The 26363-nt window shown below is 48.5% G+C and overlaps 1 protein-coding gene across 2 annotated transcripts; it reads right to left on the bottom strand.

The window, feature by feature from the left end:
• Window positions 1–384: 384 nt before the first annotated feature.
• Window positions 385–26242, bottom strand: TMEM39A (transmembrane protein 39A). 2 transcript variants are annotated; one of them, XM_030471737.1, is made up of 9 exons: window positions 26228–26242; window positions 9158–9338; window positions 6970–7192; window positions 5521–5604; window positions 4047–4189; window positions 3301–3649; window positions 2314–2501; window positions 1741–1861; window positions 385–927 (listed from the first exon to the last, which is right to left on the bottom strand). In XM_030471737.1, exons 2-9 carry the CDS (start codon window positions 9268–9270, stop codon window positions 694–696), a joined length of 1455 nt encoding a protein of 484 aa, XP_030327597.1. In that variant the 5' UTR covers window positions 9271–9338; window positions 26228–26242; the 3' UTR covers window positions 385–693. The 2 variants fall into 2 exon arrangements, with proteins under 2 accessions (XP_030327597.1, XP_030327596.1); XM_030471736.1 differs by lacking the exon at window positions 26228–26242 and adding an exon at window positions 20933–21074.
• Between the last annotated feature and the right edge of the window lie 121 nt (window positions 26243–26363).

The following is a 26363-nucleotide window of genomic DNA, read 5'->3' as shown; positions in this document are numbered from 1 at the left end:
CCCTGGGTGAAGTGAGGGAGCTGAAGTTGCTGGGGAGAGAGACAGGAGCAAGAGTTGGATCCTGCTAACAGTGGGAAGAAAGAACTGAGAGCTTTTACTGACTGACAGCAACTCAAGTCTCTCTTTCCACACACTGCTTCCTCCCTTTCCCTAAACTGGCATCACATCAGTGCACATTTCCAGGGCAAGACTTCCCTGGTACTGAGGTAAAAGATAAACTCTACTCACCCTGGTGGGAGGCCCCTTATTTCCTTTCTTCCCTTGGCTGGCAGCTTATCCATGTTGCACAGCAGACCAGTTAGCAGCAGTTCTATCCCCAGTATGCAATAATAGCAAAGCAGTTGTGTGAGCAAAGCAGACACAGTGACCACACACACAATCCTCTTGCTTCACATAGATATATGTATGGGTAGAGATATACTGTATATACACATTGATTTGGTTTTATATATATATATATATATAAAATAACACCTTGTTTATAAAGCGACATTTAATTGCCACTGGTTCCCTCCCCTCTCCCCCCCCCAAAAAAAAACAACCCATAGTATACAAAATATAAAATATTTTAAATATTTAGAAACGCTGCAAGAAAAAAATAGAACTGTATGAAAATATCTTTTCTTTTTTTTCTGAGGTTCCCTCCCTGCCCTGTGGGGAGGGAAAGACAAAAAGGGTACACGTGTGGCCGGCCTAGTGTGCCTTCAGTCCATAGTTGTTCAGGGGGTAGGAGTAAGCCCTGCCTAATACTATCCGGTCCCGGAGGAGCTTAAATAAGACATAGTAATTGCAGAAGAGGATGAGGGCCATGGAGAGGGTATGGTTCCACTTCTCTGAGCGCAGCAGGGAGTAGAGCTGGTAGCAGACAACGCTGCCCTCGATGAGGATGAGCAGGTTGAGCAGCCGTAATGGACGGTGGAAAAGGAACTGCAGGAGACAGTGAGAAAGGGGAGATTTCTGTCATTCGTTGCAGTGTTCAAGTGGGGAGAGGTACGGACATAATGCTCTCAGTGCTAGTGACCACTAGCATTCCCAGAAGGAATGTTTGTACTCCAACCACCACTAGCTACTACTTAGGGAAAGTAGTGTAAGAAACAAGGCATAGAGAAGTATCATTTTGCTTAAGAAGGGGTGGATGGGTGAAGTAAGCTATTGGCAGCTGGCACACTTCCCTGTTGCCCTGGAAAACATTAACTAGAACTCTCTTAAGAATATGGCTTCACCACAAGGAGCCAGCAGTGACAAGGCAGCTGTGGCTTTCACCCTGCCCAGACCCCCCTGTAACACCACATCAGGAAAGCCCCTCTGCTGCAAACCAGTGTTTTGTTCAGCAGCACTAAACTGTTCTGCATGTCCTGCTCTGCTGCAGCCAGGTTTGAGCCTCTCCTTCCTTCCACAATGGTAACAAAGAATGGAATCATAGAATGGTTTGGGCTGGAAAGGACCTTAAGATCATCCAGCTCCAACACCCTGCCACAGGTAGGAATGCCTCACACTAAGACCAGGTTGCTCCAAGCCCCTGTGTCCAACCTGGCCTTGAACACTGCCAGGGATGGGGCAACCACAGCTCCTCTGGGCACCCTGTGCCAGCGCCTCAGCACCCTCACAGGGAAGATCTTCCTTATATCTAACCTGAACTTGCCCTGTTTCAGTTTGAACCCATCACCCCTTGTCCTATTGCTACAGTCCCTGATGAAGAGTCCCTCTCTGGACACGTGAAGCAAGAGAAGAGATACTTGCATAGAAGCGGGCATGGGACACATCTGAAGGCACTGCTACGTTGTAAGGCCCAACTGCTTTATAGAGGCACCGGCTGCGTCGCACCAGAACTCCTTGTGGCCATATTGTGTTCTCTGACCAGCTGTGGGGAAGGAATGCCAGAGCATTAGCACCTGAGACCATGGGTCCACAGACATGGACCACAGCTTGAAAAACACCAAAGCCTCTGCCACAAGGACATGTCCCACTGGAAAAGCACAGAGGGGTCATCACAAGCCCACCGGATGGACTCAATGTGAACAAATGGCTCCCAGTGCAAGAACCCAGCTCACTGCTTTGGAGAAGAAGGTCACCCCTTGCCCAAACTACTTCTCCAGTGGCCAAGAGGAATCTCAGCATTTGGTTCTGGGAAGGAACCAGCAGTGACTGAAGGAGCGTAGAGAGCTCTCTAGAGCAGATGTCTCTGTTTGTAGGGAACAGAAAGACCAGCAGAGTTTCAGATGGAATGGAGCAGTGTGCTCAGTAGATAAGCACTGCTGGTACTTATCTACTAGAATAATGTCTTTACTAAGCCCTCCCCATCCCCACACTCACATATGCTGTGGAGCATTGCTGTAGGAACCATGTTCTAGTTTCTGCCACTTGCCGAGGTGGGCAGCTGATCTGTGGAGCAGGTCACAGTACTTGGGAGGCAGCAGCTGAGTGGTGAGCATGACAAAGGCGTTGATCCACACCATGATGAGGTGCTCGCAGGACCAGCGCATGTCATAGTACTGGGTGCTCTGCAAAAAGACCAGACAAGACCTTGGCACCGCTGTCACAAAGTGAAGGGAGGAAGGACAATGGACATATTGCATGTGCATCCAGCAGACCCACACCACACGTTACAGGCATGCGCTTTTGGACCGGTGGTTTCGGAGGGTTACAGCTTAGGAAACACTCAAGACTCCCTTCTCCTTGACCTGAAGGAGAAATGGGGCAGGGGATGATGCTGCAGCTGGTGCATCTCCTCCTCCAGCAGCAGGTAACAGAGGGGTTTGCTTGCCACACAACTGCCCCAGGAGCACCAATTGCACCAAGACTGCTACATAAATAGTGGAGCTCTGCCCGTTTCACTACACAACTGGAGCTCTTTTAAGTTAGAAAGACAACAGACTGCAAAATACAACCCCCACAGTGACAAGAGGTTGCTGGATTTAGCTTGCCAAGCATCCTAGTTGGCTCTGTTTTCTACCAGGCTGACCACCAAAGCCTCTACTCCAAGCACTCGAAAGCCAGGATGTTGGATCTGAGATGGGTAACACCAGGTTCCCTTTTCTAAGAACACAGCTATCCATCTGCCTAGGACAGGGGTGGGAGGAGGGGAGTTAGTAAGTGGGGTGATGGGACTAGAGGTGCATCACATTTATGGCAATACCTATCCTCCAACCAGGAGCAGTACTAGTGCACTCCGGATGCAGCCATGCTCCGCTATCCGGGCTGCCAAAGGGGAGACAGAGAAAAGGGGAATTAACCAGGAATCTGGCCTGGCAGCAATTCACACAACATTCAGGGGCACGGAGCGAGCCAGGCAAGAGCTACCTTCACAAAACACAGTGGCAGGAATGCCACGTAGTAGGCACTGAAGAGAGAGTTGAAGAGAACTTCCTTGATCCTGCGGTTGAAGTCTGCTTTTAGGCACTCCACCTCATTGCGGATGAGATCTGGGGAAAGGGGGCAGCTGTGGGTGGGGATGGACGTGGGATTATTGAACTGTTCCCTCAGCGATTCCCACAGAAGAGACAGGAAATCTTTGGGTTTGACCAGGCTGCTGACAGCTGAAGCCCCGTCGTCCACCATCTGGTCCTGTACCAAGTAATCACAGTCCGCAGGTAGGGGCTGTGCTCTGCTGTCCTGGTGGAAGCAGCACAGAGGAACGTAGACACCAAATCTGTGGGCAGAGAAAGAAATGAAGGGCTGAAATGAGAGACAACCCACCAGGAAGCAGGGGCACCTCAACAGATGAGAAGGTCCCTTATGAGAGGGAAGCTAGTGGCCATCTCTTCTCCCCCATAAAAATCTAGAGGCTTCAACAGTGACGCTTCCTTAAATCCCAGTTGTGGAACCAATGATCCCAATGGCTCAGGCTCTGGTCACAGTAAAGGCTCCTCACATACAGCTGAGGCAATTGCTTCATCACCTCAGTGCTGCCACCTCCTCAGCCACTTTAATGCCAAGCTGAGGAGCTAGATTACAGCCAACAGCTCTGCTTCCCATGGTGGCTCATCCAGCCCCCAGCAGCTCTGCTGCCCTCACCCTGAAGGTAGGTACCAGGCAGTGTCACTCACGGGTAGCCCAGGAAGAGCAGGTTGAGCACAGAATGGCTGCGGAAGAGGTTGACCAAAGTCCAGCAGAGCACCCATCCACAGAGGGTGAGCAGCACCAGGCGCACCAGGTAGTGAATCACTGATGTTGCACCCACCTGAGAGGCCTGCGAATGGAGAAGAAACATTCAGCAGCTTGGAAACACATGTGCTAGAACACATCAGCATAGGGGGTGGCTGTGGAGGAGGAGAATGGTGCCAGGAGGCACTATGAGAGGGATGGATGGCTGCCCTTTTCCTCCCAGAAGCAGGAGACCGACTCTCTTACAAAGGTGTACATCTTTGACTTTATTCATGATTGCTAGAATCCGAGCTTCAAATAAGCACAAGTTGTAGGGCATGGCTAAAATAGGGTCTGCAAAGTAGAAAATCCTCTTGCTCAAGTCCCCTATTGCTCTGATGAGAGTCCAGGAAAGGCTGAGACATTCCCTCTTGCTCTTTCCTTCAAAAGGATCATGCCTCATCATTCATTTCCCTAAAGAACTGGAATGTCTCAGTTCTCAGCTGAGGGAGGAGAAGATGGTGCACCCTGGCAAGCCCAAAGCTAGATTTCCACCACTCATCTACTGGGTGTAGAGGCTGCAGTCTATTGAGGAGGCACCACCTGTAAAAGGAAAGGGAGAAAGCTTGTTCCAATCTCCAGAAGGGAGAAGGCAACTGAACTATGGAAAGGTTCTCAGGGGTTAGAGCTCATAGATGGGATGTGCCAGAAGTTTTATGGAGAATGTGAGCATAAATGAAAATGAGAGGAATCAGAGATGAAAGGAGAACTTCAGAGATCCCATCTTCTCCATTCACCTATTCCACAACGGTTCCTTTATCTTATTTAACTGTATTGCTTAGCCTTGTGTTGTATTCACCATTTCAGTGGACAGAACTTGAATCTTCCTCAAAAAGACCTTCCTCAAACATATATTTGGCCTGGTTCTGCTCTCACAAACAGAGAGAGGGTCTTCAAAATCTGACATGATGAGAGTCTCAGAGTTATTGAGTAACCAGGACTGGAAAAGCACTTCTATCACCTATTCCTATTTCACTTTAGTGTACTCTCACATCCTCCTCCTGATGTTTCCCCTCTCATCTCCTGTTCCTTCTTGGCTAACTCCCTATTTGCCTCTCTGCTGACTGACTTGCAGTTCCCTCAGCCACTTCTCTGGCAGGAGATAGTGAGGTACAATATTGGCCTGCAGGGATAAAGAAGCAAGTGGGAGCATCTCCTTCTAACTGCAGAGGCAACTGAGCTACCCAGTATTGCAGGACACAAATGGGCTCAAGGAGAAAGCATCCCCAAAATCTTAGTCCTTCACACCTAGACTTGTTCTGGGGGGAAGAAACCCTCCAGCTCTCCAACTTGCAGAGCTTTTTGAGGCTGTGGATGGTCATGCTCTGCAACCAGGACTAGGGGCAGGAGAGGAAGCCTCCGAGATGGTTATGTTACCTCAGAGATGAGGGCCCACACCAGCCTCCGCGCCAGCATCACTGTGATGAACGCCGCCAGGTGATAGTCAATGAGGTGAAAGTTCTGAAGGAGGAAAGAAAAAAGGGTCTTCACCAGGGGAAGGGGCTCTGGAACCACCCAGCTGGGGTGGGATGGGAAAGCTGGCTGCTGGGAGCGCGTGAGGACCTGGGGTGAGCATTCCGCAAGCCTCTCTGTTATAGGGATGAGGGAGAACATCAGTAACGCAGGAATGGCTCCAGATGTCAGATCTTCCCCACACGGAGGTTCCTTCCCATGGAAAGATTTCCACTGCAAACAAACCCACCCTTCATGCAGGTGGTTTTGTGGTCAAAGGGACATCTTGGGCCAGGATTGCAAGTCCTCCCTGGAAAAGCCACTGAGCAAGGGCAGATGCAATGGAGCCCAGAGCGAGCACACCAGCTCACTTTAGCTCTTGGTCTCAGAAATGGTCTGTGGTGACCAACGTTCCCCTGATAACCAGGTTGATCTGAGAAATGTCATCTTCACGAGCCATAGATCTGTATCACAAGTTTAATGTTGGCTCTGCCTGCTTCAAATTAGATACAGTTTTTGGACCCCTTCTGGTTTTTCAAGGAAGCTATCAAATGTGTTGTGGCTAGAACAGTTAGCAGAGTGTGAACACGGCTGTTTGGGACGTCAAGGCCATTTCGGGTAAAAAAGAATGCTTGACTTCTGATGGGAACAAACAAATGACCATTAAATCCTTTCGGGTAGGGAGCCTCAAACTGCTTTCTGTTCAAAGCAAGCTTTGAACACGGCAGAGCTGAACTCCAAAGTGGTAACTGCACCACCAGCACCATCTGCCGGTTTAGTTAACTAAGAAACCACCTCATGCTTCCAAGCAGCGAGGACACGATGTAAACTGAAGGACCACTCCAGAGGCCAGCTTCATCCACATGAGGTTTGCTGGCCCAGGTACAGGTCGCTGCCACGTTGTGCAGCTTATTGGGCCAGGACGAAGACTGAAACTGAGGAGAGTTGAAGCCTGACATAAGCTGAGGATCCCTTCCCCAACTCCTGTGCTGCTGATGTGCTGTGAGATCCTCATCACCTAAAAACTTGCATCATCTCCCTTCTCTCTGGCTCTGTTGTTTCCACTGGGAAGGGGCACCCACAGCAGGAGACAGCAGGCTCCTGGAGTCTCAACTCCATTTCAAACCCTAGGATCTAGCTAGGCCATGCAAGGAATTTCCACTGAAGGAGTCCTGCTGACACTTCTCTCTCACCTTCTATGTCTTTTCTCCCCTGTAAAATGGGGGATGGCATGGTCCTGGCTGATGGGGGTGCATGTGAACTCCCCTTCACTCCCCCTAATGTCAAATGTTTGGTGATTCCTGGGCTGAGGAAGCATGAAAAGAAGCCGTGTAATGAAAAAGCACGAGTGATGCCATTTGCTGGGGAACTCACCAGTGAGGTGCAGGAAGCAGGGTGATTGTACGGGTACCACCAGACAGTCTTGTAGATGTTGATGTACTGAATGAAGAGGGCTACCAGCAGGTAGATGAAGAACAGGAATTCAAAGAGGAGGCTCCCATCCAGCGGCAGCTCAGGGATGCGGCAGTGACGGACAGGCTCTGGAGTGATCAGCGCTGTGATGGGAGGCGCCGAGAGGCTGATGGCACTACCATTCCTGAAGAGACACACAGCACCCACCTGGTAAACACCCTCCATCATCTCTACCTCCATCATCTCTAGCATGAGGTGGTTCCTCATTCTGCAGGACAGGGAGTGCTTGAGGTTGTGTATTTGGGACCGGGCATTGCTAAAGAAGAGGTGGCAGCAGTCTCACATTCGTATTTCTGGCATGAGACTGGTGCTGAGCTTCATTTTAGCTCAGCCAAAACCAGCACTCAGCATTTTCTCCAGGCAGCAGATTGAGCTGTTGTGACAGGCCAAACTTGTAGATGGAGAAAGACAAATACACAGAGTGAGGAAGCAACTCCAAGCAACAAGCATTGAGGACTCTGTGCCAGACTGAGCACTTAACGTTACCTCTCCATATGAGGAAAGGCTGAGAAAGTTGGGGTTGTTCAACCTGGAGAAGGCTCCAGGGAGACCTTGTTGCAGCCTTTCAGTTCTTAAAAGGGGCCTATAAGAAAGATGGGGAGAGACTTTTTAGCAGGGCCTGTTGTGACAGGATGAGGGGTGATGGTTTTAAACTAAAAGAAGGAAGATTCTTTACACTGAGGGTGGTAAAACACTGGCACAGGTTGCTCAGAGAGGTGGTGGATGCACCATCCCTGGAGACATCCAAAGCCAGGCAGGATGTGGTTCTGGGCACCCTGCTCTAGATGAAGATGTCCCTGCTCATTGCAGAGGGGGTTGGACTAGATGAGCTTTGAAGGTCCCTTCCAACCTGAACCATTCTATGTTTCTATGAATATTCACTCCTTCTCCCATCACTAAGACACTACAGCAGCACCCAGCTTCCATCTCCAGTGCTGCAGTGTCCATCGTCTCTCCATTCACAGTTCCTCTCTTTAAAAAGAAGGGTAACTAAAATTGGAACAGAGGAGTTCAGCCACTTCCTAGAGGCTGACTTCTCAAGTGCTCTCACACTTCCTTTTTTCCTAGCCTTCAGAGGAGGACGGGACAACTAAAAGCTCCAGCAGCCTGAACCGATGGAGGAAGTTCAGGCACAAACTCTGCTGTGTCTGACTGCAACCAGGATAAGCAGCGCTCACCCAGGACCCTGGGGCACTGACTCCATGGTCTAAACAGTCACTCGTTGCTCAAGAAGCTAAGACTGTGACATCTGTCCATCTGTCCCAGCCAGAGAAGTCTTTAAAGGCCAAAGCTAAATGGCTTGGATCTCTCTACTCTGTAAGGATGAACCTATACCAAGTTGATCAGGGCCTCAACATGCAGCAAAGAGCTTCTCTAGTTTGCTAACTTCTGTATGGAAGGAAGTAACACTGGGTCTTTTTAGTCTTTATGCCAAATGTGGAGATCTAAATGTCACTATGTGTTCCTTTTTCAGCCCCCAACTTCCTCAGAAAATGAAGAGGAGCTTTGCCAACTGAATTAGTCTCATCTGCAGCCAGCAGGGCTAAAACAGAACACAGGCATCCTCCTGCCCTGCCTTTCTATCACGTGGGAGAGGGGACTCACAGCTGAGCTCTGACACGTCACACTAACTCCATATAGCATTGCAGGCAAGTGAGCAAGAGAGACAAGAACTCATCATCTGCCAGGACTCACTGCTCTGGGGACTGCTGCAGGGAAGGACAAGCTGAGCACTGGGCCATTTCCACCCCTGGCTGTTGTGACCATGGTGAGCAGTGAAGGGTGGCTGTGACCACTTCCACAATCCTCCCCACGGGGCTGATTTTAATGCATGAAGTCATGAGAGGGATATAGGGATAAAGGGAATCACGGCAGCGGAGCTGAGAAGAAAAGCTGGAAGAGGTTTGTCATGCAGGGCATGTTCCCTCTTGGATGGGCCACCTCTTAATGCCACAGCAGAGGGCTCGAGGTTCCCATGTCCCAGTTTCTGGCTTTAACCATGAAGCCACAGTCATGCACAGAGTGGATCAAGGCTCCTCAGCTTCCAGTGCTCCCACAGGTATCTCCACAACCCTCCCTTCATCCTCACCTGTTTCTCAACCCAGCACCGTTCCCGCAGCTCCCGCCAACCAGCGTCTGGAGAGAAGGCAAAGCTGAACGGCTTAGCTGCTGCCGGCTGGGTCCCCTCCTTCCACCGGGCATGACCAGGAACCAAGCCACTTCCAGTGCCTCCCTGAGACCCACACCACGATCCTGAAGCCTTCCCACGTCTGCAAAGGAAGCAGAAACATCACTTAAGCTGCAAACTTAGTTCACACACCCGGTGTTCACGCAAAAGGAAGCCACTCTCGCACACTCAGAGCACTGCGGGACACCCATCACCACCCTAAAGCACTGTGGCATTTCAGTGGCACCGGATCAGAGTCTGCTTGCATGCACTGAATGGACACCACTGACACTGTGTCTTTAAAAAGGAGCTGCTTAAATTAGCCATCAGTGCCTGTCTGCACTTCCTGTGGGCTGGAAAGCACAAGGAGCATGTTCAGTGCCGGAGAACACACAACTCTGTGGCTCATTTCAAAAGCAAGGCCGGGAAGAGCCCTCTCCCTGGTCTGGTGCAAGGGGCTACTACGGCTTCACAGGTCTTTTTAAAGACCCAACACATTGACAGGCTCTGGTGCTGGTGGGTGATTTGGACCCTCTCTGCCAGAGCTGTGAACAGACTGATCTCCATGAAGTTAACTGCATGGTGCAGATCAAGAAGCCCAGACAAGAGGTAATGGCTTCAAAGTGAAAGAGGGTAGATTTAGATTGGATATAAGGAAGAAATTCTTCCCTGTGAGGGTGCTGAGGCGCTGGCACAGGGTGCCCAGAGAAGCTGTGGCTGCCCCATCCCTGGCAGTGTTCAAGGCCGGGTTGGACACAGGGGCTTGGAGCAACCTGCTCTAGAGTGAGGTGTCCCTGCCCGTGGCAGGGGGTTGGAACTGGATGAGCTTTAAGGTCCCCTCCAAGCCAAATCATTCTAGGCTTCAGTGAGATCCCTTCTGTGCTGAGAAAGCCCGACTGACACAATGATAGGAGGTCCACTTAAAAGTGGTTCTAGTTAGCAGAGCAGTGCAGCAAACCACTCATGTGTGCATGTACTTCAGTGCACATACAGGCAGTCATGTACCCCACCCCTCAAAAAAACAGGAAAAAAAGAGGTAAAAATAAAGCCTTTAAATATTTATTTCAAATGACACATTTAAATCAATGAGGTCCTTAAACTGAACGAGTAAGAGAGGCTGGGCAGCTCCAAATACCAGTAACGAAGGTGGATTCTCTGGCACAGACTTTATCACTTCCCATATGATTTTGCTTTTATTTCCCTGGTTTCCACATGCCCCTGAAGGATTTCTGCAGTTGGAGAAGTTGCTGATGGCCAGCAGGCAGAGGAGGATGTGAATCTGGAAATCATCCTAACTGCTCATGCTGTACAGACTCAAGACACTGAGTGAGCACCTCACTTCAAGGCCTCTGGTGTGTCTGGAGACTCCTCAGCTGTCCTTTTAGCAAAGCAGCATAGCCAGAACCAACCCAGCACCCAAAAAAAGCACCTCTCACCTTCCAGGGAACTCTGGATCTAGCTTTTGAATTTAGATGGAACCCATTTATTCAGAACTCAGTTATCACCTCCTTGAAAGCCCTGAGAAAACAGAGAGATACCAGGAAGTTTGCTCAGTGAGTCACACACCGTCCCCATGAGCACAGTGTGCAGAAGAACTGGACTCCCCCAAAGAGTCATCTCCTCTGGGTTAAAGTTTCCCATCCTTTGTCCCTGCTCACATAACCAGTTCTCAGCATTTCCACAAAAATCAAGATGTTTCAAAAGCTGAATGCTTTCCCCATACCCACATGAAGGTCACGCACACACAAAGCAAAAAGAGTTGTGAAATGACATGAAAGGAGAGAGCAAACATTGGATAATTTGGGGTTGGAAGCAAATAATGTGTTTTGGCAGACTTCAAAACTCTCCTTATAATTCCAGTGAGGGCACAAGAGAGAATTGAAGCCTTCCTTACCTTTCTTTTCCTTTGCCTTCCCTTTCTAGTCAAGACTAAAGCATTTCTCTAGGATGGTCTAGAATATTAGTAGGGAATATGTGTATTTCATGAATTAAACAGCAGAAAATCCTCCTGTGTACACCAGATGAGCAGGGGCGGCAACAGACACTGCCGAATTCACTAGAGCATCCAAACGCTTTACATCAGCTGCTAAGGATGAAGAAGAAAATGAGAAAAACCTCTATAAGGAGCAACTTTTGGAAAGCATTTTAAGACAGATTAAACTGTTACAGGGCCCGTGGCAGCTAAACCAGTGTGATTCAACCTCCAGGATGTTTCTGATAACGGATGCAATACGTTGGTGGTCCGATTAGTGCTATTAACAGGGGCAGGTATTTGATGCCACATTCAGGAATACATGTAAATAATTTAACAGCTCTCATTAGCAGTATCCCATTAGTATTAGTGTTATCGCATTAGCATGCTCCACATGCTCGCCTATATAGACACTTGGACACTGTGTAATTGTACTCCCACCCTCTGGCTTTGCAAACCAGTAAAATGCAGGTTTCTACCACTCAAAAAGACTGCCTGTGGAAAGGAAAGGAGCCCTCCTGAACATCAGTGCACCATCTTTTAACTGCACTTGAATAAGCCCTTTCACAGGGATCTGTGAACATATAGACTGGGCTGCTGCTCAAGCTTTAAATAACTTTACTTCACTGGAGTTGAATGAAATCAGCTAAATCTTAGAGCAAAATCGGCTTCAGAACCATCCGTGGGTTGTTTGCTTTTGTTTGGTAAACCCAGCCACACAAAACTGAAGCTCCCCAGATAAAATGAAACAAAGCAGGGAGATTACAGATCAGTTTGACTCCAAGTCTGCTTGTTTTGGCCTTGAACCAATGAACAGCCCTCCTTTTGGAGGGGACAGACATGGGAAAAGCCTCTTGATAGTGTTCAATTAATAAACAAAGGCATGATTCTACTGTAAAAAATACGCTAACACGGGGGGGGGAAAAAGTGCCCATGACCGTTTAGTCCAACAGAGAAGATTCCTGTGTGTATCCAAGTCACAAAAAGTATTAATAAAGAGCCTCAGAACAAGCTGGGAAGTCTACCACGCTCCCTTCTCTTTGCAGACTCCCCACCCCACCAGCGAGTCACAGGCACAAAAACTGAGTAATAGAAGAGAAAAGCTTCCTGACAAGACTCTTTAGTCCATTAATGTGATTCCACATTGTTCATAGAATCACAGAATGGTTTGGGTTGGAAAGGACCTTAAGATCACCCAGTTCCAACCCCCCGCCACGGGCAGGGACACCTCACACTAGAGCAGGTTGCTCCTGGCCTTGAACACTGCCAGGGATGAGGCAGCCACAGCTTCTCTGGGCACCCTGTGCCAGCGCCTCAGCACCCTCACAGCAAAGAACTTCTTCCTTATATCTAACCTGAACTTCCCCTGTTTCAGTTTGAACCCATTCCCCCTTGTCCTATCACTCCAGTCCCTGATGCAGGGTCCCTCTCCAGCATCCTTGTAGCCCCCTTCAGACACTGGAAGCTGCTCTGAGGTCTTCCCAGTTCACCTATAATTTCACTCAAAATCAGTTGCATACTTGTAGTCCCTCCATCTCCAACACCCCCAGAACAGAAGCTGCTGAGCTCACAAGATCTCTCTCAGGCACATGTGGGCATCATAAAAGCACACAAGAAGGATCAGGGGACCAAGTACAGAACAGTGGTCCTGTCCTTGCAAAGAGGATGGATATGTGTATGGGCAACTCTTGGGTCCTAGAGAGGGACCACACACAAAACCTTCAGCTGTGACATGGTTATAAGAAGATCCAGGAAGGTAATGCATCAGCCCATCTGTTTTCCAATTCTTGCTTTTAGGACTACAGAAAGCACTTGGGCATTTTGGTTGTCTGTACCAGCACTCCTCCTCCCCATCAGCTCCCCAGGCAGGATGAATGTAGGCAAGAAGCACAGCTGTGAGCGAGGCTTTACTGGTGAAGAGCAAGGCAGATGAACTAGCCACCAGTTCAGAGGTGAAGCAGCACACAGCCCCGTGCTGCTCCCCAGGGACCAATACTCAGCATCATGTTCCTGCACCAGCAGCTGCCCAAACAGCTCCTGCAAGAGGCAAATCAGGAGAGAGTCAGTGACTCATCAGAATGAAAGGTCTGCCTGGTTCCCCATCTCTGTGCTGGAAATGCTACAATGCTCAGCCACTTCTGTTGATGGTGTGGATGTATTTTAATTGGAGAACATGAGAGAGCCTCCAATCCTCTTGGGAAGCTCGCTGAAGAGCTTCGAAAACTCTCAAGAGGCTCTCCTTGCCCCCACAAGTCCTACGACTCTTAAGAGCAGCAAGGGAAACGTGGCCACCCTCACTTGCAGCAGCATGGCCTGAGAAGATCACAAGTGTCCCACTGCAACTGTCTCGACCCAAGCAGCCTTTTTCCTGTCAATAAGTGTGTGATATCTTGAAGCAACAAGTTGTCTCTGTGGCTGTTAGCAAGGGAGCTCTGCCTACCTTCTCCTCAGCAACGCAGAGGCTCCTAGTGGTGTCTAGTGCCAGAAGCAGCGGTTCAGTGCTGCCCATCTCCAAAGCACTCCTGTGTCCTGGCAGCTCTCAATTCCTCCCCGCTGCTGCCACTACCTGTCCCCTGCTGTCAGGAGCATTGGCTTCTAGGTCATTTTCCTTCAAAAAGGAACACATATCCTGGAACTGGACTGTTTGGACAAGCCCTCGGGCACAAGCTCCTGGACCACAAAGGCAAGGGACCATTTATTTAAGAGCTGGACAGTTCACCCTGACCTGAGCAAAAGGCTCTGTCCCCAGCACAGCCTCTGTTCTCATCCCGCAGGTGACAACAACTCCCCAGCAATGGCTTATTTATAAAACCTGGTTTGCACGCTGGAAAAAGAGTTCCCAGCCCCTGGGGAAACCATTTCCGGAAGGATGGGAGGAGAAAAATAGGGTGGGATTCTCTAACCTCTGGGATGAAATATGTACTGTAAGAGTCGTGACTTTCAGTTGGCAGACAAACAGCTCTTTCTCCTCTTCCTCCCTTCTAGCCCCATCAGCATGTGAAATTGAAACAAGCAATGTAAAAAGGTCTCTTGGTCACTCATGTGCTCACTTCAAGTCGCTGTAGCTGGGCAACCTCATCCCAAACATGCATTTGTCCAGCAATCCAAATGTTTTAGCAAGTTATCAGCAAATCCACTTCATAGTGAAGTTTTCTTTTGAACTCCTGTGAGTCCTGGTTACTCCAGCTCGGTTTTACTTCCTTTTAGTGTGAGCCTCTCTTTATTTATGTTAAATAAAACCATTTTGACAGCTGGAAAAATGAGACCTAAAGCTGGTAACCCATTCACCCAACATCACATTGAAATGGTCGGGAAGAGAGCTGAGGAGCAGCAATGGCTGCACCCATGCCACAAGGCCACCTTGTCGGCACCCTCACATCTGCTACTCCGAAAGCCAAGAAGCTGCAGAACTTCCATGGAGGAAGCCCTAACTTGGTTTGGGAATAAAAAAGCATTAGACGGTTATGAGGGAGGAAACAACCGACAGGCTATCAGATGGAAAGCTAAATATTTGCCTTGCGCAGCACTAAGTCAACACAACCTTTCAACTCAGGCTGGCTCCAAAGGCCCAGCCCTGGGCTGGGAAGCAAAACCGGTTAGGAGGAGGTCTCCCAAGTCAGCACATTTTCCAAGTCCACATGGAGTGACGGATTAAGAAGGAGATCCGGTGTGGAGAGAGGCAGAAGCCCCCGTGAAGCAGAGCCCAGGGGTGGGTGAGAAGGACAGAGCTGGGTGGTGAACCCCCATCAGGAGGTGCTGCACCAGCAAGGTTAAGTTTTGCTCAATGAATAAGAACTGAGGGCTTCCTCTGTAGTAACAAAACCAACCCAGCAAGGCCAAGTCAGCACAGGCTCTTCTGATACAGCACAGCTCCATCTACCAGTCCTCTACACACACGTGTCAAAACCAAAGGGTTGAAAGTAGCAAGAAAAAGGCAAGAATTCACATGTATATTTTATGACTCATTTCGGGCATCTTCAGCAAGGAAAGCCAGAGCTCATCAAATGGGTTGGATGAGGAAAATAGAAGTTCTAGCTAAAGCCAAGGTGAAGGCAGCACTTGCTGGTTGTGCTTCCAATACCCACAGACAAAAATGGGAGCAGGAAAGGAAAGTTTAGAGGAAAAGCCTCTCCAGGTTCAAGTGCTGTGCTCATTTTGTGGATGTGCTCTTTAAGGAGGGGATGGAGATTTAAGTTCTTAATACTCTAGAGCAAGAAAATTATCCAAGCGGTTGAAAAAGCCATTTTTAAAAACAGATTTCCAACCCAAATCCTACACATTCCTTAAAAATCCCCTCAAAGACCTTACTTCAGGGGGTGTGAGGGAAAGATTTGCAGAGGTCCTCTTCGGAATACAGATGAGTTCAAGTCTTTGTGAATTGGGGAAAAGAAGATACACACAGTAAGTGCTCTTAGTGAGCCTCTGGCAAGTAGAAGAACAAAGCCACGATTCCTGGAGTAATAAAATGATAGCTCATAACCATGTAATTACCTTGTGCAACTAACTGCTGCAGGAGGTCAAAGCCAACAGCTTAGTAAGGCTTTAATGAAGGACTATCATGATTTTATGAATGAAGACAGTGGAATTATGTTCAAAAAACAAGTGAAGGAAAAAAAAACCCAACAAACCAAACCCCACAACACAAGATCCCCAGTGCTCAGCAGCTACAAGTGGCCAATAACACACTCCTCACCAAGACAACAGTATCACAAGACATGAACATTTTGGCTTCTTCTGATGTATACAGCAAACGCTCACAGCCAAATCCTGGATCTGGGAATAAAGAGAGCATTGGCTTGCTTGTGTGTGAGAACAAGACAGAATGGCAAAGCTGAGCTTTTCCAAATGCAGACCTGACCAGTTGGATCATGGTCTATTTTGGTCTACAGTTCCCATGCTTGTAAACGGTGTGGGGAAAGGGACAGCAAGTTCAGCCCCATCCAAAGCAAGAGGCTCAAACTAAAAAGGTGGCAGGAATTACTGAGTTAGACATATGGTTCTCAAAGACAACCTGAAAACTTGGGAGAGTTTCAGCTTCAGCTCCAAAACGGGGTCTGAGTATTCAGCAACACAAGTTTTAAGTTCCAGCTCCATGTGCCTGTTACTTCCAGAAGCAAAAGTTCCGTTTAGAAAGGGACCCTGGCTGGGAAGTAATGCTCCATCACAAGGAGGGTGTATTAGCAGACACAACACAGGCAAAGCTATCAAAGCTGGCTGGTAACACACTTTATCAACATGCACTCCCAAGTACATCTTGCACCAAAGCTCTTCATTGAACACTGCACAGACACAGCACTGCTACACCACAGCCCCCAATCCCCTCCGTTACACCATGCCCCATACAGGGGCTGGGAAAGGAGGGGAATTTTGGCTACAACCACTGAAATTTGCTTTTCCAACTGATCAGAGCAAATGCGCAGCAAAACAGATCGCTGCTGGGGGGGAAGGGGAAGGGAGAAAAGACACTCTTGCCTTAAGAGCTCATCTTTTCAGCCAAGCAAGCCACCAAAACATGCGTTCTCCTCCCGACCCTGAGCACATAGACATGGTCTAATGGCCTGAGTAGAGGATTGCAAGCCAGGACCTTTTTTGCTTTCTAATCTCTCCTCTTCAACTCACTTCCAGGGAACTTAGTTTACCAAGTCAGACCTCAGCTTCCTTATCCCAAACAGGATAAACTGTTCAGTGAGGATTTCTGCTCCCAGGGGTCTCTGCAGGTAGCAGTGAATCGTTTGTACAGCATTATTTTAGTGCTTTAGACAAGCTTTTTTTCAAAACAAACAGAAGCAGCTTTCCTGCTGGTTTTGTTCCTCTGCCAATCCCAATGTTTAATGTAATGGAGATCAGCCACGATGACAAATCATGGGGAGTCACTAGGAGTTCTCTATTTTGTCCTCACATAGCTAAAAATAAGGCAGGCATCTGCCATCTGTAGCAACGGGTTTGAAGGCATGGAGTAGAATGCAAGGAAGAAACACTTCCTTGAGGCTTACCCCAAGTCATTGCACTGGGATATGTATCAGAAAGTATCCGTGTGGCAACGATTTGCACATCCTTGACACTGTAGAAAAGCAGAATTATCACAGGGGATTCTAAATAAATCATATTTTGCACAAAACATACATTTGACTTAAAATGTAAAATGCAGATGAGAATACATCAACTCCCCTCTACTTGCCACCTCAGTAACAGGTACAGGTAATACACAAGATCCCTGCTTCCATTACTCAGAACTTCGTGTGACCATTTACAGAGCAACTAATCTATCAGGCTGGGAAAATGCAATAGATTACCTTAATCCCTGGTATAATTAATTACACCAAGAGTGATTTAGCTGTCTGAATCTGCATACATGCTCCCTTGTAAGTATTCTGGGCTGCACATGTCTACTGCCAATTCAGCTTTAAACCAAGCATGTCAAACCCCCAGCACACATTATGCTGATGCCACTGCCATGGCTTTTCTGCCCAGCTTGCATAACGCTCACTTCCCACCACAAGTCTCGTTTTCCGCTTGCAACACGTTCAGCTGTCCAAAAAGTCAAGAGAAAAAAGGGTTGGAAATGACTCTCCAATGACTACACGCCCCAAAGAATGGCAGGAAATCTTTCAGGAGAGTTTGGTAGCTCATGAGCGATTTGCCCAAGTCACAGCTACTAGAGATTTACCTCCCGTTTTAAAAGTCCACCTGCTAAAAGCTGTAGTAGGGTTGTGGTACGGTTAGAAGGAAGTGAAGTTCCCATCATCACACGAGACCTGCTGCTGTTAGGTGGACAAGGAAGAGGAAAGCAAACTTCACAGCACCATTGATTACTAGGACAGGCCTAATTCTGCAGCCAGAGAGTGGATTAAGGAGATGGCAGAGGGGAGGGATCACTGAAAGAAGAGGAAGGTCGACTGTCGTAATTTCCTATCTTCCTTAAGATTTCTTGTGCAGCACAGCACTGCCAAAATGTATCAGTTCTCCAACTGAACAGCAGTGCAAGGAGAACAAGAACTGGGCCTCAAAAAGGGACAATATGTCTAACAGAATGTCATACTGCACAACTAAGAATGACAGATCAAGTAATACTGAAGTCTAAAGATGCCAAGCATTTAAGTAGGTTCTACAAGCCAAATTCAACCCTCCTCTGGATTTCTCAGTCCATAAACATGCCAGGACATAAAATTTCACACTGGGAAAAGAAAAGACTGGTTGGAAATTGGTAATATTTTTAAGACCAAATGTTCTAATAGTAAAAAATTCAGCCAAATCTCTAACTGATTTTCACCAGTGCTAAAAACCACACACATCTCTGTACTGACAAAATCTCTTTTTTAAATCCGGAGGACGAATTCAGCCCCTGCAACTCAAGAGTTTCACATCTGTAAACTAAAACTGAACCACACGCTTGTTACTGCCAGAAGAAAACTTTTTTTCCAGGATTTCATGATCCTGAGGCGCAGGGAAAGCACCAAGAGTGAGGAGTAGCACGGTCTCTGAATCAGTACTATCTGGTTGCTGTGCACCATATCCATCTTTAGGAGCTGTAACTCCCAAGTTGTACTGAGGGGCCCGACTCCCTTCTGAACTGAACACTCACAGAAAGTGGAAGCCACCTTAGCAAGCATTTCTAGCATATATGCTCTTGCTGTATTCTCAAACATCCAGATCTGATGCCTGCAGAAGAAAAACAAGGTTAGTTTTACGATATCCAGACAGGAGCTGCCCAAGTCAATCTGCAATACAGACACTTTCAGAGAAAGATGTGTGCTCAGTGCTGCTCAATCCCAAAACCAGCAGAAAGGTGTGGGCTTTCTCCCCTCAAATCATACATCCACAATTCAATTCTCTCTCTACAATTGCAGACCAAAAAGCAGTGTCTGAAGAAAGCAGAGACAAAAGAGTGATTAGACCTGTCTGCTTTTGAGTAATACATAACAGTATAACTATATTGGCTATGTTACATCAGCTAACACAGGCAGGTCACTAAGATGACAACAGCTTTATTTCCTTAGCTACCACAGGATAACATTTGTGTTTCTGTAATGAGTAATTCATTAAGGTGCCAACCTGTACATTGCAAGAAGTTTTGAAAAGAATTTACCTCCTTGCAAGCAGAACAGAAACTCTGCAAAAGTAGGAAGCAGAATGTTTTATCCCTGTTTTACAGTCAGAAAGACTGTAAAAATAAAAGTGAAAATATATAAAAATAAAAGGCTGTCTTTTCTAAATTAGCAGTAATTTGGAATGCCCAAGTTGAGGCAGTAAGAGTGTGGATACCCAGACCTTCTGAAAATCAGGTCCTAAATGCTGCAAGCCACTAGGTCTGCAAAGAGACAGCCAGGAATGAGCGGTACAGGAGGCATGCTGACGTTCCATGGTCTGGAGATTAGGAGTATTCATCATGCTGGACACAGTTAACTGTGTCAGTGATATTACCTGAGCTCCTCTGTTGTTCAAATAAATGAGACCTGGACAGCATTCCTACCCTACATGCTGGTTTACACTACAAAACCCCAGTCAAACAAGGTTGCAGAACAGTAACAAGGAGAACTGAAGAACTTTCAGACTAGTAAGGGACAACAAGGAGCGGGTGAAGTTTCTACACAACCCCAGAGAGCTCATCATTGCCTGGCTAATGCTTTGGTGCCAGCGGGCCCAGGATCTGCCAGCAGAGCATCACCCCATTGCGCTACCAAGTGCCTCAGCTGAAGGAGCTGACACTCCAGAGGAGGCTGGAAGGAAAAAGAGCATGAGAAACACAGCCACTCCAACAGCAGGAATGCCAGGAGGAGAGCAAAGGAGCAGGCTGCAAGTTAAAGGGCTGGTGTCCTCTCTGCTCTCAGCATCCTGTGGAACTGGAGCTGAGCCATTCCAGTCCCAGCCCTGTACTACCATACCCCTCTCCTAAATAAATCTCTTGTGATCACAGCGAGTTAACAGACTTCAGCTGGTTACAGAAGGGATGTCTCGTCTCCAAAACCTTTACAGCTCAACGCTTTGTGATGGAGACATCTCATTCCTTCACTTACAGCCGTAACAGCTGCCAGTGATACGAGGGGCCCGTTATTCACAATGAAGCAGCATGGATGAGAGCGACCATAAATCGCAGACAAAGCTGCCTCTGTTTCTGCTACATGCTCACACGTTAAAATTATGCTGGAGTAGCAAAGGAGCTACCTCATGGAATAAGGAAAATCGTCCTCCTAACTGCTGTCCTGCATAAGGGAGGATGATCGATACACTTGTTTTCTTAGTGGTACGAAAAAGAACAGCGACAGAGACATGCACCCACACCCATTCTGGAACCCACCTTATGGTGGGTTAGGTTTGCCTGGACTTAGAGAGGACTGCCTCACTTCTCCACCTTCCGCAGGACGGTGCCTTCTCCTACCTCTGCAGGGCTGATTACCCAGCGACAGCGTTTTAACAGCCCAAAGCAAACCTACCCATGACCCCAGACCAACTTCCTCGCCTTTAATCCTCCACCGCCCCTCACAACGCGCCGGGACCTCTTGCATTAACCCAGGCTCAGCAGGAAACGTCTAAAACCAGAAGCCCGGCACCAAGTGCCGTAACTCACCAGCAGGACGAAACAAAGCCAGAAGCCACCACACGGACACTCACTCACATACACCCCAAGTTTCAGGCAGGCGGCAGCCCGCGGGCTCGGCCGCCCGGCCCCGCACCACCCCGCACCGCCCCTCACAGCCGGGGCAGGGTCCCGTCCCGCCGGTACTCACACATCCAAGCGCGGGCGGCGGCGCGGCTCGGACATCAGCCGGCAGCGGGGTCCCCTCCCGGCGGCCAGCCCCGAGCCCCGCAGCCCGCCGCCACCGCAGCTGCCCGGGAGACGTGGCAGTGAGGGCTGATGCTCTCATCACAGGGCGACAGGCGGCGGCGGCAGCACACACCGCCGCGATCGGCGGCCGGGGACGGCCCAGGGAGGGAAGGGCGCTGAGGGGCGGGGCGGCCGCGCCGAGCCGCCATCTTGGTGGTGGCAGCTCCGTCCCTGTATGCGGTTAATGCTGCACCAGGAACATGTTGTTGCTCTAGAATCGCAACTAATAATAATAGAATCACAGAATGGTTTGGGTTGGAAGAGACTTTAAAGCTCATCCAGCTCCAATCCCCTGCCAGGGGCAGGGACACCTTCCACTAGAGCAGGTTGCTCCAAGCCCCTGTGTCCAACCTGGCCTTGAACACTGCCAGGGATGGGGCAGCCACAGCTCCTCTGGGCACCCTGTGCCAGTGCCTCAGCACCCTCACAGTGAAGAACTTGTTCCTTATATCTCATCTCAATCTCCCCTCTGTTAGGTTAAAGCCATTCCCCTTGTCCTGTCACTACACCCTTGTAAAAAGTCCCTCTCCAGGTTTCATATGGGCCCATTTACTGGGAGCTGCTATAACGTCTCCCCAGAGTCTTGTCTTCTCCAGGCTTAACAAGGCTAATCAACCCAGAAAGCTCTGTGCTCTGCATCATGAAATCCCAGACTGGTTTGGGTTGAAGGGACATTAAAGCTCATCCAGTTCTAACCCCCTGCTATGGGCAGGGACACCTTCCTCTAGACCAGGCTGCTCAAAAGCCTCGTCCAACCTGGCCTTGAACACTAAATCATAATTAACTGCTTCATTACAGTCTGCACATCTATGACTGCACATGAACAGCTGCAAAGCCCCGGTGCCACTGCCACCCTCAGCTGAGGTGCGAGGCAGGCGCCTCACTGGAGAAGACCTGGGCACCCCACTGTGTGAGGAGCCACACACGGGTGCTCAGGGCACCGAGAGACCCAGCGCGGAGCCGGCAGCGGGGAAGGGACACGGGGCAGTATCTGCAACAGCCACCAAGCGGCAGCAAAGAGCCGAAGGTTGGCACGAAACCGACCCAAGGCTTTCCGGGGGGGCTTTCAGCAGGTGCCAGCCCAGAGCTGGGGAGCTGCACTGGTGGCAAGGTACCTCTTTGAATGGTTAGCTGTCACAGTCACAGCGAGAAAGATCTCCCAGGGAGCGAGAGGAGATACTGGAGGAAAGAAAGAATCTGATGTGTGAGCAACAGACTGTGATAAATGGGGTAGAGTTGGCTTAACCAATCTTTTCCACTGTTCTAACTTTTAAAATGGTCTGGAAGAGGCTCTGGTACAGTCTCATTGTCTTATCGGTGTGGTTGGGCTTGTTTCTGATACAGAATTCTTCCTCCTTATTTCCTACCTGCAGGGAACACATGTGCCTCATGCATTCACTTTCCTTCCTTCAGCATCAGCAGCACAGAATCATAGAACAGTTAGGGTTGGAAAGGGCCTTAAGATCATCTAGTTCCAACTCCCTGCCGTGGGCAGGGAATCGCGATATATCGCACGACTATCGCGATATAAAGCGACAGAGCGGAGGCACTGCTGGGATCTTCAGGTGATTTTCACATCTATGAACTGGACCACAGCTGCCATGCTCCGAACAGACCCATGTGCCTGCCTCACTGCCCTCACACCTCAGCTTTGCTCACCCTTCCCCCTGTAGCCACAGAAATGAGCAGGCACAGCCCAGCTGGACCAGCCAACTGTGACCACAGAGCTGCATCTGCACCTCAGTAATACACACCTTCTACTAGGAAACCTGCCAAAGCGTTCCACTGGCCCAGATCAGCTGGAAAAAAAACCCAAACCCAAACTAAACTGTGAAATCTTTGGCAAAAGAAATGGTTCTTAACCTCAGTCCAGGCGTCTCCAAGGCCTGAGGCCCCTGCCCCAAGAGAAAGCTGCTCTTTGTGTAAAACATGCCCAGGAGATCTTAGCTGATCTGTGCAACGAGGCACAGTAAGGCAGGAGACAGGTTTATGCTAGTCCAACAGGGGTGAGATTCCTTTTCGGATGCAAATGTGAACACCAGTAGAATTCAATGAAATGGTATGGAGACGGGTGCCTCAGCTTTTCCTTTCTCATTCTCCCATGGAAACAGTATGTGACAATTTATTCTATCTATCTCTGATAACACCATTTCAGAAATACCTTACATTTATCTGCCAGGGTCCTTGTGGCCAATCCATGGCACATGGTATTTTTATCCCTAAATTCCTTAGAGAGCTCTGTGAACATCTGGGTCCTTGGGCTCCTCATATTTGCATGGAAACTGTAATCCAGACTGGGCTGAGGAAACTGGGACTGAGGAACAAGTTGCAGATCAGGCAGAATGTGAAAGATGAGACCATCCTTTTTGCATTTTCGGAAATTGACATGGGAATTCATGATGTGAAACACTGGATTACACCCATGAGAAGCCCAGGGAAGTATGTTCAAAAAGATCCATGTTCAAAAAGACTCCTCCTCTCTCATTCAATGTGTAACTGCTATGGGGACTTTGACAGAGCACACGTACTGAGTCACTGCACACCAGACAGCACACGGCAAACACTAATGCTATAAAACTTCTTGCACTCTCAGCCAGCAGCACACTTGATTTGGCCTTTACCTCTGTTCCTGTTTTCTTCTCGCTCTCATTTCCTTTCTGGTGTTTCAGGTTAACACCCTTTTCATCTGGTTCTCACTTCTGCCATGCTTCGTGTCTGTTTCCCACTGTCCCTCAGAAGACCTAACCCCTTTTCCTTGCCACTCACTCTCCCTCCTGTTTCAAATCCCTTTCCATTCTTATCGATTTAACTCCTTCCTTTTTATCAAAAATCCCCTCTATCCTTTTACTCCAGGGCTATTGCCCCACAGCCTGGGGGACATCAGCAGCTGTGACCCTGACCAGCCCTGTAAATTTACCCTGGGATACAGCTGATGCTTAACTCAGAGGCAAAGCCTTACCTCCACAACACAAAGATCTAACTTTGGTCTTGTGTACAACATACCTTGACAAGGTCAGGTACCACCACAGTGTAGCTGCAGTGACATGAAATTCAGCATAAACCAATTGCTTGAACATCCACCAGCTGCTGGGATGACTTTTGAGGTCCACTTTAAGCTCCTTTCTACTGATATCACACCATTATTGGCACCTGCCCCATGATAAAGCTCTGCTTTGCTGACTTGTGCAACTGTGACAGTGAGCCATCACCACCAGAATATACTACCATGGAAGTTATTCTGTGCTGCAGAATGGTTAGTCAGTGTGTGCCAGGATTGGGTTCCAAGGTTTAAAACAGAGTGTAGGTGAGGATGACACAGTAAAACCAGGAGCTCAGAACTCTGGATTTAACACAGCAATACTAACACTTCTACAAAATATACACTAGTGTCATGGGGATCATGAGTCACTCATGTCTAAACTCTTGAGGCAGAACTTCCTCTTGTGGCCACACAACCACCAGTTAGCCTTTGTGCACAAAACACTGCCTGGGAAGTCCAATGTCACTTCCGAAGGTTCCTCTGCATCACCTCTGCCTGCAAGACAGGGACACTGCTGTCGTTCACCTTTCAAGGCCACACTGCGCAAGGCGAACAGCTTTTATTCAAGAGTTTTATCAGGTTAAAGGCCTGTGTTTAAACTGTGAGATTGAAGAGCAAAGAAGAAGAAGAAAGGCTGCTTTCACACTTACTGCCAGGAAGAGCATCCAATGTGGGCTTTGGATCTGTATCCAAGAAAACAGTGCTTCTGGACATCTTCTACAAGTCATGTTATGGAACAATTTTCTTTCAAATCACTGATGTCTCTGAATAGGAAACTAACCTGCAGAGCTTTAAAACCTACCCCTGCTCCACAAACAGCAACACTAACAGAAACAGACCCAAGTGACCCAGGTTCTGATTCTCTTTGCCCAGAAATTCCACTGTTTCTGTGACACTATATTGAGACAAACTACATCAAGGATTGCTTTTAGTAGCACTAAGACCCTGCTGCTCTGGATTTGACTTCTGAGGGAACCTGTTAATGCTGTGCTAAGGAAACCAGAGAGGCACCAGGTTCTCTGCCTGCTATCACTGCCTCTTCCCAGCCAGGACAAAGGGGTCCGTTCATCACCTCAACACAACAATGTTACTCAACATGCCATGTGCTGTGTGTCCCTCCCCAAACCGGAGACGTGGCATTCCACTGACATACCTGCTGCTAAGTTTAAGGCTAATTATTTATTGGCATTTTTTCACAACTAATGATTTTTTTTCCCAAAGATTTCAAAAACATTATATTGTGAAAACTTTGAGTCACTGGGATATTTGGGGGGGTATGGGGTGTGGGTGTGTGTTGGAAATAGCTTGTACTACATTTGCATGTGGCAAATATTCTGGGTAGCTTAAGTTTGGTTCTTGTCTTCCCTGTGAGGGTGCTGAGGCACTGGCACAGGGTGCCCAGAGAAGCTGTGGCTGCCCCATCCCTGGCAGTGTTCAAGGCCAGGTTGGACACAGGGGCTTGGAGCAACCTGCTCTAGTGGAAGGTGTCCCTGCCCGTGGCAAGGGGTTGGAACTGGATGAGCTTTAAGGTCCTTTCCAACCCAAACCAGTCTGGGATTCTAGAAATGAGATTAAAATCAACAGCTAAAGATCTCACCTAGGACAACCTGCATTTCTGAGGTAGGGGAAAATGTAAGGTTTTGCTTAACAAAAGATTAAAGGTAGATTGCTGAAGAACACCCCTGACTCAGGACCCTTCTCAATACAGATTCTGCTCCTACGAGATCCACAGAGGGTTTTATTTTTTGGAACAACCATAGGATTTAGTCCAGCAGAAAGAAACCTGATTAAAGAAAGCTTGACAAATGCTAAATTTGATAGATAAGGACACTTGTGGGGGAAAACACACAGAGGAACTTTTATAACAGTGTAGCCATAGAAGAGCTTAGATCATTTAACACAGTGTTCTGTGAGCTGTTTGTTTCCCTACTTGTTTCCCACATCCCCAAGATGCCTTCACTGCAATAACGTAAGTTTCCTGCACATCATTCATACCCGTGTAACACAGTATTCCTGATGCCTCCGAGTCCACACAGCACTTGCAGATCCCAACTCGCTTCCAGCACCTTCACACGTACCATCAGCCATCTCCTCTCTGCTCTTCCCTAAGCTGTGAGACCCCCACCACAGGAGCTTCAGGTCCCATCATTCACTTACCTCTCTCTGCTGGCCTGATGAAGGACAATGTGATCTGCTGCGTGTGTTGGGACACAAGATACACGCTGATTAAGCCTGCAGCATGCGTGTGGCCTGATAAGCTGGAGAATGCTGATACACTCTCACTGGGTCACAT

This window comes from Strigops habroptila, chromosome 2 (assembly GCF_004027225.2).
Source record: "Strigops habroptila isolate Jane chromosome 2, bStrHab1.2.pri, whole genome shotgun sequence".
NCBI lineage: Eukaryota > Metazoa > Chordata > Aves > Psittaciformes > Psittacidae > Strigops > Strigops habroptila.
The sequence above is the reverse complement of the archived record's forward strand: the minus strand, read 5'-3'. Positions and strand labels throughout refer to the sequence as shown.